Source organism: Mastomys coucha, unplaced genomic scaffold (genome assembly GCF_008632895.1).
Source record: "Mastomys coucha isolate ucsf_1 unplaced genomic scaffold, UCSF_Mcou_1 pScaffold1, whole genome shotgun sequence".
Classification (NCBI taxonomy): Eukaryota; Metazoa; Chordata; class Mammalia; order Rodentia; family Muridae; genus Mastomys; species Mastomys coucha.
The window spans coordinates 91,904,713-91,919,690 of NW_022196891.1; the positions used below are offsets into that span (position 1 = coordinate 91,904,713).

Genomic DNA, 14,978 nt, shown 5'->3' on the forward strand with positions numbered 1-14,978 from the left:
TGATGACTAGAAGGACAAATGCTTTATAGCAGTGGCTCTCAACCTTCCTAATGCTGTAACCCTTTAACACAGCTTCTCATGTTGTAGTGACCACCAACCATAAAATTATTTTGTTGCTACTTCATAACTGTGATGTTGCTAATGTTACAAATTGTGATGTAAATATTTGACATGCAAGGTATCTGATTTGTGACCCCAAAGGAATTATGACCCACATGTTGAGAACTACTGCCTTATAGGAAACAACTCTTTTTCCTGTCATCCCCCGGGGCAATACCATTTCAAACACCAAAATAGTATGTGCAAAATGTTGGTCTCCCTGGATACCTATAGTAAAAGGACCCCTTTTGAGAAATTTAAAAATCAATTAGAAGCCATGGCCCTAAACTTGACTTTAACATAGTTTGTGGATTAACATGTAACTCTTGGGTCTAAGATTTGAATATTGTTTCCACAAAAAGCATGAGGAAGGGACCCAACACTCCAGGAGTATCAGTTACATGTGAAGAGCTGTTTTGAGCAGTTGATTACCTCACCAGATTCTCATAAAGTAAATCACTAGTTATCATACTTTTGATAGAAAATCAAAGGCTCAGTGGGTAAATAAACTGAACTAGAAATCAGAAAAACCCAGCTGACAGCAAGAGCTTTTCACTTCTGCCATCATGTCTCAGAAACTGGTTTAGGTAACAACTCTGTAGCTCTCCTAACCTCTGGAAAGCAGTGGGAAGTCATGAAACCATGAAAGCAAACTAGAAAGACTTTTGACAAAAACCTAACTCAACTTTTATTTTATAGATGGAAAAAACTAAGGCCCAGTGATGGCATATAACAATAAAGATATGCAGCTAATATGGTAAGGACAGAGCTAGCATTAAGATTACCTAACTCTTATTGAACAGGCACTGCTCAGTAGCATGCTGGAAAATAATAAGCAGCTGTCTTCATACAACAGAGGAAGAGGTCGACAGCACTTGGCAATCGCCATGGTGTAAACACTGCCAGCGAGGATGGCTTCAAACAGGAATGATAGCAATGACTGTAGATGCACACATAGACATCTCTCATAAGCTGGTACTAGCCTACCATAGCTGCTTGCCTTCCAAGTTGCAGTGTGGAACCTCTGCCACCAGAATTCATGGTCATTCTTACTCTAAATCTTGGTGTTCTTTCCTATGAGTGTTCATGCTTGTGTTTAGAACCATCGTTCTTGCCAGTAGTAGGAGTAGCAGCTGTCCACAAGTACCAAGGTCCCAAAGACATGTCCTGGTTCCTCTCAGAACTGAGGAGGGAACACAAGACTGGGAAAAAATGTATGCTAATTTATTAACCAGTTATTCTGAGGAAATGAGCCATCATCTTTCTCCTCCCCAAAGAAGGTTAAAAAAAAAAAATCAAGGTTGAAGGAAGCTTCTGTTCTGCTCACAGCTATATCTTCTGTTTTCTGGGAAGCTTTTTCCAGACCAGGATGCAACAGCTCCCCCAGCACTCAGAGTCTTTTCTGGTCCAGAATCTGTGGCCTTACTGCAAGATTTCATGCTAGGCAGTTAGCTGGCAAGTCTTGGAGCATCAAGGCACAGTCTCATGCCAGGCTCTATGCAACTCTTTTCTTCAAGAGTCATGCAGTTCCCTCCCATCTTTCCTCTCCCCACTCAGAGAGAGGGAATGAGGGAGGGAGAAAGGCAGGGAGAGAGGATGGGAGAGACTGGCTGGACCTTCTGTGGTCTTTTGAAACTTGAAAGCCCACCTCCGGTGACATACCTCCTCCAATGTCACACTTCCTAATCCTTCCTGAACAGTTCACCAACTGAGAACCAAACATTCAAATATATAAGCCTATAGTGTGCGTGTGATGGGGTGGGAAAGATTCACATTCAAAGCACAACACTATCCAACCAATTCTTCCTTTGACAGCTCCAAAAGAAGATGTTGTAGCCCCCAGTGGACTCAGCCAGGACATGGGGTAGGATGGGAATGAGTCTTCTTACTCTCTGTACATTCTCATTCTCTGTCTTATTCAAGACAGCCTTCTTTCAAAGTGACTCAGTTCTTCCTTGCCCACCACTAATCTCTTCAAAGGCTGATATAAGAAGAAATATCTTTGAATGCCTATAATGTACAAGAGATAGTGACACACATCGATAAAAGTCTTTTACATACACTGTTTCATTTAATCCTCTATAATTCTTTCCAAAGTGGTGGGGGATATATCATTCCAAATGAAAAACCTAATGTAGATTAAATTTTCCATCACAGCTTGGTGGTACAGGCCTGTAATCTCAGCTACGGGGGAGGAAAACTAAGGAGGATTACATGTTCAAGCTCTGCCCCGGCAATTTAGTGAGACCCTGCCTCAAAATAAAAAGTTAAAAAAAGAACTGAGGAAATAGCTTTGTGACAGAGGACTTACCTAGCATGCAAAAATGCAGAAGACCCCAGGTTCACCTCCCAGAGCTACAAAGAAAGAGGGGGTGAGGGAGAAAAGAAATCCCAAAGGAAAAGATGGTATCCAATATTATCATGATGCTTAGCATGTGTCCTCGGGATGGCAGGTAGTAGTTATAGTTTAGTGGCTTAAAATTCCTCATGCCTCAAGGAAAAAACTCTACAGCTCAAGAAACACTAACTTGCTCAAAGAACAAACAGGAAACCTCTAGGCCTGTAGGATCTTACAATGTTGCCCCTAGGCTGAATATCCTTTGAGGGAATACTGTTTAAAATAGATCTTCACAGACTGACATGGAATAAGGGGACTTGAAAAGAACCAGAAGGTGAGTTCAAGTAGTCAGCTTTATGACTTGAGCTTGGCTTTCCTGGAAGAAAGGTAAAAAGTGGACACATGATTCTGAGAGAGTAGAGATGGCTAATCATTCACAGTCTGGTCTTGTGAGCCAGCTTTGTCTTCTAACATGTTAAACCCTTCATTCCAGACCTGAGCCTCTCTGAGGCCTGGTATCCTCAGCAGTGGGTGGGTAGTCTGAAGTGACCCTGCTATTCTTTCAATGTGATTTACTCCAGTTCTCTCCTGTCCTTCCAGCCAGTCCCCATAGATGATAACTTCTGTGGCCTGGACATCAACCAGCCTCTGGGAGGCTCTACTCCTGTGGAGGGACTGACTCTGTACACCACCAGCAGGGACCGCCTGACCTCTGTGGCCTCCTATGTTTACAATGGCTACAGTGTGGTTTTTGTGGGGACTAAGAGTGGCAAGCTGAAGAAGGTAAGAGTTGGGGGCCTGGCGTCTTCAGTTAAGGGACTCATCTTGAAGGTAGTAGTCCATGGAGATTTAACTGCAGCTTCTTTTTTTCTTTAGGGAAGAGAATGGAGTGGAAAAGAGCATAGGGATCTATTTTGTGGTTTAGATTTAAGTTGCTTTCTCCAGCCACCCATCAGTGAATACCTAGGAAATACAAATGTATTTCAATGTTGCCAGACATTGAGGTATTGGGAAGCTATTTTTCTTAAAAAGAAAAACTTTAAATTCCCAAATCAAGTAGAACTTTTGTTGTTGTTTATTGTCTACATTGTAAACCATATGTACTACAACTCCTACCTATGACCTAGATGCTGTTTATAAACTGAAAGAAGTTAGTTAGAGCAAGTTTTGGATCCTAGTGGTGGATGCTGGCCTCAGGTACATGATTGGTGCCTAGGGGCAAGGCCATTTACTTATCTTTCCAGTAGTTGTAGAGTGCCCTCCCCACTTTCTTACCCAAATCTTAGCAGCCAGGAGGAAGGCAACATCTTTCAGGACTCCTTGGGCAACCCTACAAGCTGGAGGGAACAGGCTGTCTGGGACTGGCAACAATGGGGCCCTCTGGTGAGGGAGGCCGAAGCCAGTAGCTTGTACCTACTTGTTGAGTGCTTAGGGTGTGGAGAGAGAGCGCAGTCTGGTTCATTATGTGGGATTATAGCAGCTACTTTCTTAGTCCCTACTAATCCCCTTTTCCCAAGCTTACTCTCCTGTAACCCCTCACTAGTCCTAGCATCTGTGTATCAAGACACAGACAAGATTTTGCTGCACCTCACCCTTTGATGTTGACATTACCAGGCTTCCTTCTCCTAATCCATTTAGAGCCCTGGGAGGTTGTTGTTAGAGAGTGTGGAAGAAGATAGATGGGAGAGGATCTGAAGAAGAATTTCCATTTTCTTCTTGTTCAGAGTTGCTCTAGAGAAGGTGGGAATAACTAGTTCGAATTATGAGAAGATAGAGAACCTTCCAGACTTCTCTGGTCTTTGGAATTCCAAATCCCTTTGACCCTTTTTTTGCTCTTGGGAAATGTTCCTGTTTGTTTCTGTCTTGCACCAATATTCTGCCCCACAGCTATGGACCTGACTTGGCTTCAGCATGTGGAAGAGAGGGCAAACAAGGTTGCTTGCCTAAGCTGGGGCAGGCAGAAGTCATTCCCTGGGATTTGTTCACTGAGAGAGGAGTTACTTTCTGAGGTTGAAAAGTAGTATATTTTGCTGATCACATCTCTGCTTAGATTGCTGGAATCTGTCTACCTCCTTGGTCAGCTAGGCTCAGATTATCCAGCTGGGTACATTTGCCTGACACATGGAACCTGAGCAATATCACCTAAGCAATCCTCTGCAGGCCATGTGCCATGTTCTTAGACATCTGTCCTATGAGGCTTCTATTTCTAATATGTCTACCAAAAGCAGTGCCTTTCTCTAAAATTGTACAGAGATTGTCTGTGGGGTGGCAGAAGTGGCTGCTATGCTGATGTGGCACTTACCCATTGTTTCCTCACTTCCAGTTGCTGGTGTGGACTCCATCTCCTTTACTCTTTTGGCAGTCCTATCAAAGGATGGTCTATTTATACTAATTCTCTTTAACCAAAGTTTCACTGTAGGTTAAGCCTAACAAACTAGAACCATCCCTGTAAAATAGGGCAATCTTCTGAAAAGCCTTGAGATCATCTAGCCCACTACCCTCACTATTCCACTGATGCTCAGAGAAATAGAAAAACTGATCCCAATAAAGAAATTATGCTAGTTGTTTCTTGCCTTGACCCCCAAACTTGGCACTCTTTTTAACTTCAAGAAGCAGCTGTAGAACTGGGGTATGGAGGCTGAGTGATTTTCAGGTCCAGACTTGCTACAGAGTTCATTCAGTCAAAGGCTACTGTTTCTACTTTCTCTGGCTTTGGACCGAAATTAAGAAATCAGTATTACTAGGTAAAAGAAGAATGGCCTACTCAGACCTCAAGGGAACATCTACTGACCCCCTAGTATTCAAGCATCTTGCTCATTACATATCTGGGATTGCTTGGCATCCCCCCACCCCCACACACATAGTGGTCCAAGAAGTTCTCTGGGCCTTGTAGGATCCTTAGCAGACTAGTTACTGTGGAGGTAGCAGGTTCAAGGGCAAGGCTGCAGGCATAGCTGCACACTTCGTGTCCCAGCTTGTGAGTTGTCTATGACTTTTTTACTATGAGATGCTGTGCCTTTGGCTGCTTCTATGACATCATGATAGCCCCATTTCCTCTGAGCAGATCACCCTTCCCTCCACCCACACTCCTTTGAGGTACTTGATACCCATACCTGGTTCCTAACGAATTCCCACTTACCCAGTCACTAATCCCCACCCTCTCTAGAGAAAAAGCCCATGAAGAATTTATGGAATGTCCCCAGGAAATTCTAGCATGGGTCAGGCTCTATAGCTCTTTCAACACAGGAAGGAAAATAAAGAAAAAATAGCTAAGAGTCAAGCAAGAGGAGGGAATCTGGGTGCGTCAGAGCTAGTCACTTCTTCCCTGCCTGGTCCGGCGTCTCCCAGACGGTCCAGTCCTCATCTACAGAGGCTGGTAGGAACAGGATGTCCCTGAGTGGGGAAGTGAAGAGGAAGTGAACTCACTAAAAGGGGCATAGCCACAATGTGATTTTAGGTGCTCATACACATAGGAAGCCCAAAAAACCAAGCCCTCCTCTTCTGGTGCACCAGCAGGTGGAACACAGGAAGAGTAGAACTGAGATCTCAAAGCTGAGATATAGTACATGCAGGACTAAGAACTGTTCTTTACAGGATGGGAAAGACAGGCAAAGCTTCAACTCAGGGTGCAACAGCTCAAGCAATGGGTGTGGGATTAGTCTTCAAAGTCTCATAAAAGAGGAAGAGTGCTTTAAAAGGGTGAATTAGAGCCTGGTATGGCTCTGAGCCCAAAGAGGAACTCAAGGAAAGGATTTAGGATTAGAGCCCAGCCAATTGTATGTTACAAGCTTTGGCAAAATCAATTAGTCATCACCATAGAAGCAGAAGAACAGCTTCCAGATCATGAGCAGTGTTGACTCCACTTTATGAGGGAGATAATATCATAACAGAGAGTTAAGAAACCAAGTATGAGATACACAAGGGCATCAAGGATGTGGCAATCATGCTATGTTAAATGTATTTCTGCAAGGCTGAAAACCCAAGGAAAAAGAGCAAATCAAAAAATAAAGAGAGTTCCCCAGATAATGCAATACTTAGCACCTTTTATGTTCTAGTTACTATTTTAAGACCTTTGCTTCTACTAACTCCTTGAACTCTGATGTAGCTACTCTGAGGTGGGTACTGTTATCCACTCCACTTTGCAGATGAGACATAAAGGCAAGAATGATGAAGAAATTTGCCAAGTTTATGGCTGATCCCAGACTTGATTCTCACTTGTTGACATGCTTAGCCATCAAGCTGTAGAATGAATGAGTTAGGCTTAGTCATTGTAGTCCCAAAGGTTGATATGTTGCTGCTACAGAAACGGCTTTTCTCATAACATAGGGAAGGAGTTGTTATAACCAAACTATCCTACTTGAGGGAATACCTAGTCAATAGATATATCCAGTAAGAGATACAGTAGAAAGACTAACTCTAATCTAACCCAAACTTTAGCCCTCCATCTAGCTATAGAATCTCTCCCATACTGTCACTGTTATGGAAGACTCTGATTCCTTCAATGGAACATGTATGCGATGGTATAGATGAGAATGGCCCCCATAGGCTTATACATTTGAATGCTTGGTCCCTAGTTTGTGGGCTGTTTAGGAAGGATTCGGAGGTGTTGCCTTGTTGGAGAAGGTCTGTCACTGGGGGTGGGCTTTTCCCAGACAGTCTTTCTTTCTGCCTCCATCTTAAGCATAAGATGCAAGCTCTCAGCCATTGTTCCAGCACCCTGCTTGCCCGTCTGCTGCCATACTTACTGACATGATCATGGACTAACCCTCTGAAACTGCCAATTAAAGGACTCCTTTGATGAGATGCCTTGATCATGGTGTCTCCTCACAGCAATAGACCAGTAACTAAGACAATGTGACAATGGAAGACAGGCTACAGCAGAGAATGGGAGCAAAGACAGATTGTCAGCGTGCCTTACATATGGACTTTGTAGTTCAAGCTGGGTTGAGACTGCTATGTTTCAGGAACATGGCTGAAAGTTTTTCACTGTCAGGGAGAGGTATTAGATATATGCAGGGCAGGGCTAAGGTGCTGGGGGTCCTGGGGCAAGACACAGGGGATGGGATGTATGGTGTCCTAGAGCCTGAACAATGTACTCTATGGTGATGTCCTCCTGGTTAGAGCAGGCTGTGAAAATCCAGAAAAAAAAAAAGACACACTGGGAGTTAATGTTCATACAAGTAGAGAAAGAGTTGGGGCAGAAACTGGATACTCATTTCAGATATCTTTCTGATTCCAAGGAAGAGTGGAGTATACAGTCTAAGGTAATAGGTCTTAGAGTAAGGGACTGTGCTGAATCAGGGAAAACAGGAGTGTGTGGGGCAGGGACTGACTCAAGTTTCAGGATGCTGCTGCTCATGAGCCTCCCACCATTCACAGTGCCTGGAACTCAGTCCACCTGCTCAACCTACCACTTCACATCCTACCCTTTGTCCTTTTTTATTTTTTATTTTTTACATTCCATATCTTATTCCCTCCCATCCACCCTCTGACTGTTCCACATCCCATACCTGCTTCTCACCTCCCTGTCTCCACGTGAATGTCCCCAGCCCCCACCCAACCTGACCTCTAAATTCTCTGGAGCCTCCAGTCTCTTGAGGGTTAGGTGCATTATCTCTGAATAAGCACAGATCTGGAAGTCCTCTACTCTATGTGTGTTGGAGGCCTTATATCAGCTGGTGTATGCTGTCTGTTTGGTGGTCCAGTGCTTGAGAGATCTCGGGGGTCCAGATTAATTGAGACTGCTGGTCCTCCTACAGGGTCGCCCTTCTCCTCAGCCTTCCCTAATTCAACAACAGGGGTCAGCTTCTTCTGTCCATTGGTTGGATGCAAATATCTGCATCTGACTCTTTCAGCTGCTTGTTGGGTCTTTCCATATGCTCTTGCAGAAGCTAAGGTGGCTTTCTGCTTCAACCCTCTAGTCCTTTGAAACTGAGGCTGTAACTAGGAGTGAGTACTGCTGTTTCTCTGCCCCTAGCCTCTTAGAAAACATGTCTATTGCCTAGTGTTTGTGACATACGCTTTACCCTGTCACTTCAACCATTGTTGCCACACACCCAAAACATCTGACCCCACTACCAAATAAAATACCTCACATTAGTAAGCTCACCTCAAATATACTGGGCTGTACTGTGCCAAATCCTATTGCAATAATTGGAATAGAATCAGATGCCAAGATTGACTCCTATGGATGAAGCTCTTATAGAAAACAGCTCTCATGATAGTTGGGCAGATCCATTGGCTGGCAGTGGATGAGAAGTCATGGAAACAGAAGAACTCCAACTGAATTACAGGAAGAGAATGATTTCTGGGTAATATTTGGGAGAAGGAGTAGAGGTGCTCTGAGATGTTAGCTAATAAGGCGGGGTGGGTGGGGGAAGTACTTCCTGTATTTCCTAGAGACCCTGGAATAGCACACATAGACATCTGTCTCACTTAGATCAAATGAAAACTTTGCAGTAGGCAGGTGCAGAATCCAGATAACCACTGTTTCTCTAGTACTCTAGCAGCCTTTTACTTTTTGACTCCTGGGACATTTTTACAAATTCACCGAGACTGCTCAATTTCTAGAGAGGGCCACTTATAAAGCGTATTTATAAGGCAAATTGTTTCTATGTTTTCCAAAGAATACACCAAGGTATGGTATCTAGTGTCCAGCCTACCAGAAACCCTGACATCCCTACCATATCTTCTTGTAATCTCACAGTTGATTCCTCAAGCAAAGCCAAGACACCGAAGAGTTGATCGGGATTCCTTCCCAGAGTTAATGCTCAGAGGTTTAATAAAAGTAACATGTTCACATTTATACACCCTTTGCCTCACATGGCCATACTGACATTCACACAGACTTCCTCCATAACACCCAAGTTCCTAACCTGCTCCTTGGCTCCCTTTGTTTTGTGTGGTCACTGTGGCAGCTGGGAAGGCCTAGTTGCATGAAAATCTGGGAAACATGACTTTATTCCTTGCCAATACTACTGAACAAGAACAATAGCCACTGGTTCCTCAGGGTGGAAATGATTCACTTCTTTCCCTGCGTGAATCCTTGATCCTGTAAACAGCCAGGAATAGGAGCTGGGTGGTAGTTCCAGAGTCCCTAGTGGTTATTCTGACACTAGAGATATCTGACTTGGTCCCCTGGCATCCCAGAAATGCTGAGATATGGAGTAGTGGTGGGCCCACAGATGTTCTCTGACCTCCCCAGAGCCTGTATCTCAGAGGTGGGGTACCAGCTCCAAAGCTCACTTGCCAAATCACTGTAATGAAACTGGCTCCTTGCCCAGACTCCTGCCACCAAACTCACTGTTTGTTTTGTTGTTTTATAGACCCCTTGGGTTTAGAGGACCGGTCTTCCCAAAGCTGGGAAAAGAGACATTTCCTTGGCACAAGGAATAAGTCATACTTAAAGATACCCCCAATATGTATGTCCTCCTGCTCAGTCATGACAGATGTAGGCAAAGGGTTTCATCTCTATCCAGACCCCCACCAGGCCTCAGGAAAAGGGCTTCCACTCTCCCAGAACCCTTCTGAAAAGGGAAACTAATCACATATTTATTTTTTGCATCTTTTGTGCTGTTTGTGCACTTCAATCCTAGTGACCCCTGTTTGAGGCATAAAAGGTGGTGTTCTGCTGGCTGTTCATAGTCCAAGAGTGAGTCTTGAAACTCTGGACTTTTTATAGGAAGGTGAAAACCAGGGAACTATGCCTTAAGGCAGGAGGTTGGAGATGATAATTCAAGCTCATAGCATCCAGATGATCCATCCAAATATGCTCTGTAGAATTCACTACAAACCAAGGTGCCAATGTATAAAAGCCACATCCCCAGGAAAGTGCCCACCACATACATACATGTCCTTTAGGCAATTAGGTCTTGCTTGCCTATGAGCAGGCACATGGACAAGTGTCTCTATCAGAAGGGACTTCCAAAGACCAGCTGCTCCAGCCCCTTCCCTTTAGGGTGAGACATAAAGGAAACTGTGGTTTCATGTGTTTCTGAATACAACCTAGCAGCAATGTGATCTCTGATCTTCAGTGACCTGTCCTGTAAAGCAAAGGTGATTCTTATCCTTGCTCCATAAAATTACAATTTGTTATTGGATAGTATTTATGGAATGTTGTGGTGGTTTGGATGAGAATGCCTCCCATAGACTCACATATATTTGAATGCTTGGTTCCTAGTTTGTGAAACCAGTTGGGAAGAATTCGTTGGTGTGGCTTTTTTGGAAGAGGTATGTCACAGGGAATGGGCCTTAGATTTCAAAAGCTTATGCCGTGTCCTCTCTGTCTCTGTCTGTGTCTCTCTGTCTTTCTCTTTCTCTCTCTGTCTTCCTCACCTCTCCTCTCTGCCTTGTATTTAAGATGTAACTTCTCAGATACTGCTCCATCTTCCTGCTGCCTGCCTGCCTGCTACCATGTTCCCTGCCATTATAGTCATGAACTCTAACCCTCAGGAACTATAAAGCCCAATAAATTCTTTTGATGTTGCCTTGGTCATGGTGCCCCATCACAGCAATAGATGTCTCAGGAGCTAGGTAATATAGTAGTGACTAAAACTGTCAAAGTACTTATCCTAATGGAGATTATATTTAGTGTGGGAAGACAGACATAAGCCAGAGGTGAACATGATCCCCATGTGTGGATGGTAAATGCTAATGGACAAAACAATCAAGGAAATGATTCATGTGAAACATGTAAGGCAGAACTTGGCACAGTCACAAAATGTGGCCTTTTTCTTTTGTTTCGTGGAATAAGGTAGCAACACTTTGGATATTTGTCATAAGGACTGAAAAGATAGCATATAAAAATGACTTAATAGTAATTGTTACAAAAGAGTTTTCTGTGATTGTGGACATCTTTGAGACTTCCCTCAAATCCTACTTTTCCCGGGTTTCCTGCAGGTAGTGACACTGTCAGATCATGCTTCCTTTTAGTGACATGTTTGCAAGGTCAGATAAAGGAAGACACTCTTATCCCCTCCCCCCAGTCCTGAGTCATGGGAAAAAAAAATTGGGAGACTGGCCCAGCTGAGCCCATCTAATCTAACACTGATGGACTTTGGCATCCAGCTACATTAGTCACCAGTGAGAGCAAACAAGCTGTGCTGGCCCTCCCTAGGGCAGAACTGCAGGAAGTGAGGCTCTATGTCTGCGGCTTTGCAGAATTAACCAACCAACACTGTTCTCTCTGGATGTGTGCACCCAAGCCAACCACAATACTGTGGTGTCACACAGCTCTGCTCCACATGAACTATGTGATGTTGGGAGCAGTTTCCTCAGCTGGATCACAATTGTCCATCTTGCCATATTTCTGTGAGTGTTTGAAAGATGTAAAATATCTGATAGAGCCTTGTGTAGAGCTTAAAAGAGCTCCATGAATGGCAGCTGTTGCTCTTGGCATCGTCACTACTAGTGTTGTTTTAGGCACTCTTATGCTGTTATGTTTTTCTTTCGGAGGTCTGAGTTCCTTTTGTTTCTCTCAGCTCATTAATCTTAAGCTGAACATTTTAAGATGTTCAAGAAGAATTGGGATTGTTTTATATTCTGCTGCATATGAAAATGCTCCATATATTTTCTCTGGTCATATGGCTAATCAAGGGAAGATGGGGACATTGGAGACAGAATCACAAACATTTTAGCTGAGATGAACTACATGTGTATATCATTTGCATAATCAATGATATTCAAGTGAAAAGGCCCTAGCTGTTGGAATATCTAGCTTTTTCTTTCCTTCCTGTGAGCATACCTTCTCTCCAGTGAGATTCAAGGCAGAGAGGATGAACCTGGAATTCTGAGCCCTCCTGGTCTATCCCAATTTTGTCTCAGCTTTTAGAAAGTTCTTTAGGCTTCAAGGTGGAGAAAAAGTTGTGGATCTGATGCCAAGGTATCCCAACCAGACACTGCACTCCTACTCTTCTGTATTCCATGCAAAAGCTAGTGCTGCCCACTGAGTATTGTCTCTTACTCTGGAAGGAGACATAGCATCAATGGACTTTGTTTAATCAGATTGTTCCCAGCTTGATTGTTCTGGGGTTGGTGAACAAGCAACAAAGACAATAGTTGGGACCTATGGGAGAGGTGGAGCAGGACTGGTGAGGAGAAGGCTGATACTATCAAGCAACATCAGAAGCCTTCTTATAACTTTAAATGGATTTCACTGCTATAGGGGACTCTAAAGCCATATATATGTATTTGCTGAAGAAGGTAGCCGGGACTTGAAAGGTTGGATGGTCTACTCAAATTCACATAAGCTTAGTAACAAAGAAGTTCTGAAATCCAGGTTTGGTCATCTCATCTTTGGAGCTCTTTTCTAAAGTGAAAGAATCTGTTCTTTTGCTTCTAACATTAGACTAACTTCTGTTTCTCCATAGAACACAAACATTTTCTGAGCTGAATCCAACTTTGTCCTGGGGATTATTCTCTCAGAGCAGGATCCACCTAGGTTTTGCCAGGCCTAATCATGTAGCTTGTCCTAGGGTGAACTGCTTTCTTTATCCTTCATTCTACACGTCTGGAAGTCTCACCAAAGCCTGTCTAGCAGGAAGGCTACTCAATCACCAAATGTTTGCCCTGGGGCTGAGAAGTTCTGACAAGTCACTGCAGTAGGACTCTCCAATCATCCATGCTAGGCCTCACTCCTGGCAAGCAAGTCTGTCTACTGTAAACTAGTCAGCTTCTGTGTACTAAGCCCTGAGCTGAGTTTCTTTCCAGTTATGTTTCAGCAACTCTTATCAGGTAAGAATTAGTATGTCCATTTTACATATGAACAAACTGAGTGAGGTTCAAAAGAATTAATGACAGAGTTCCTTTGCTACAAAGCAGAGAGCTTGGATTTGTATCTAGATCTCCATAAATCCTGATGTGGGCTTTTAACCACTGGATTTTACCCTCTCATGACTTTCTTTAAGAACCTATTATTCCAGCTGCAGTCTTGTTGTGTGACAAGACTTTTCCTGGGGAGACACAACAGGCACTACTCATTGGGAAAGGAATCCCAATGACAGACCAAAATATGGATATCACAAAGTCCAACTTGATGAACCAATGATATTTTCAGGGTTTAGTTACAAGAGTAAGGGTGAGGAGTTACTTGCAAGAACAGAAATAACTCAAGGGTGATAGTTCACAAAAGCTGGGAAACACTACCCAGCCTGAAAGCAGCTTAACAGGTTGGAGAGTGTCATTCCAAGCAATTCTGATCTAAACCTCTTCCAGACAGTTTTTTTTTTTGCTGGTGAATCTGGTCAGCTTCAGCTATTTCTTGAAGTTATTTTGAGTTGTTTACTTTCCTAATTAAGGAGAATCCCTGTCGGATAGAATGTTTCATGAACATCTCCCCTGACTTTCCATACAATTGCAAGAAGAGAGAAGGAAGGAAGGATAGACAAACATTTTGCATTCTGTAGAGCAGAGGTGCCCAGGAAACCAGGAACATGGCAGCTGTCAGCTTAGCACATGCTGTCTTGTTTCACTCTCTTCAGACTTCCTCCTTGGACTCACAGTGGGTGGGGTGGCAGCCTTTTGTCCTGCACACAATCCCCAGCTTACTCCCCTTTCTCCAAGCATCCCTATTTGCTCAGAGCTTTCTGAAAGGGACACAAAAGAAAGCTACTGACAAAGCCAAAGGCTTCTATGTAGAGCAAGGGTCCTGGCCTGAACCCATGCATCTCTCAGAGCCCCCGGGTCCTTCCTCAAAGATATTGTTTAGGGTCCTTTATGTGCCAGTCATACCCATTCAGAGATGGCTGAGCAAAAGTTTCAGTGTGGGTGAGGAGGACACCGAGAAATAAAGTCATTTTGATCTAGCAAATTGGAAGGGACATTAATGCAATAGTTAACAGCAGACCACTGCACAGGGGATGGGCACAAGTGTTCAACCTCTGTTTATGGGGCTTACACAATTCTATCAATATTGATGCCTGATGCCTTTGATTCTGACAGTAATCATTGCTATGAGTTAAATTTGCAGCTCTATAATTAGGATTCTATTAATAGGGCCCTAAGCTAAGTACTACCATGTCATATGTCTTTCTCATGGTTGAAAATGGCATCCTTGGAACTCTACTAATAGAGTGCACCTGGGATTTGCCCAGGAATGATGTGAAAATTATACATTCTATATTTGTACTGGGCCTTTACTGAAATACCAGTGAGCAACAGTGAACCTGGAGAAGAGGAAATGCTACACAGAGCTCAGGTAGCAGCCAGGTGTCTGCCCTTGGAGGCTTAGGATACCCCAGCAGAAACCAGACTGCTCAAAATCAAACTTCAGCTCCCACGAAGGTCTTCACCTCAGTCTAATCTGATATAACCCAGAGACTAGATACTACTGTGGTAATTTCTTCCTTAGACTTGAACATGGCTGTGAGAAGAGGAATGTTTCCTCAGAACCTGAAAATCACTAGCCATATCTTACTGATAGTCCCATCTGTGGTCACTTCCAACTGGATAGCTGGGACAGGATCTGCCCCTCACAGCCAATTTTAACAACCCCATCTAGCAAGCTCTGAGCTCTATAGACACAGAGAATTTAGCAATCCCATTC

General features: G+C 43.6%; 1 protein-coding gene and 1 long non-coding RNA gene across 2 annotated transcripts in view; both read left to right on the plus strand.

Moving 5' to 3' along the window:
• Positions 1-14,978, plus strand: part of Plxna2 (plexin A2) — a 195,467-nt gene that overhangs the window by 25,982 nt on the left and 154,507 nt on the right. Inside the window, exon 3 of the mRNA XM_031339712.1 lies at positions 3,038-3,220. Within this exon, the coding sequence (XP_031195572.1) occupies positions 3,038-3,220 (183 nt within the window). The remainder of the gene's footprint in view (positions 1-3,037; positions 3,221-14,978) is intronic.
• On the plus strand, positions 8,199-9,244 carry LOC116069254. The gene is made up of 2 exons (XR_004109942.1): positions 8,199-8,748; positions 9,144-9,244. It is a non-coding gene; the product is annotated as an uncharacterized LOC116069254 (long non-coding RNA).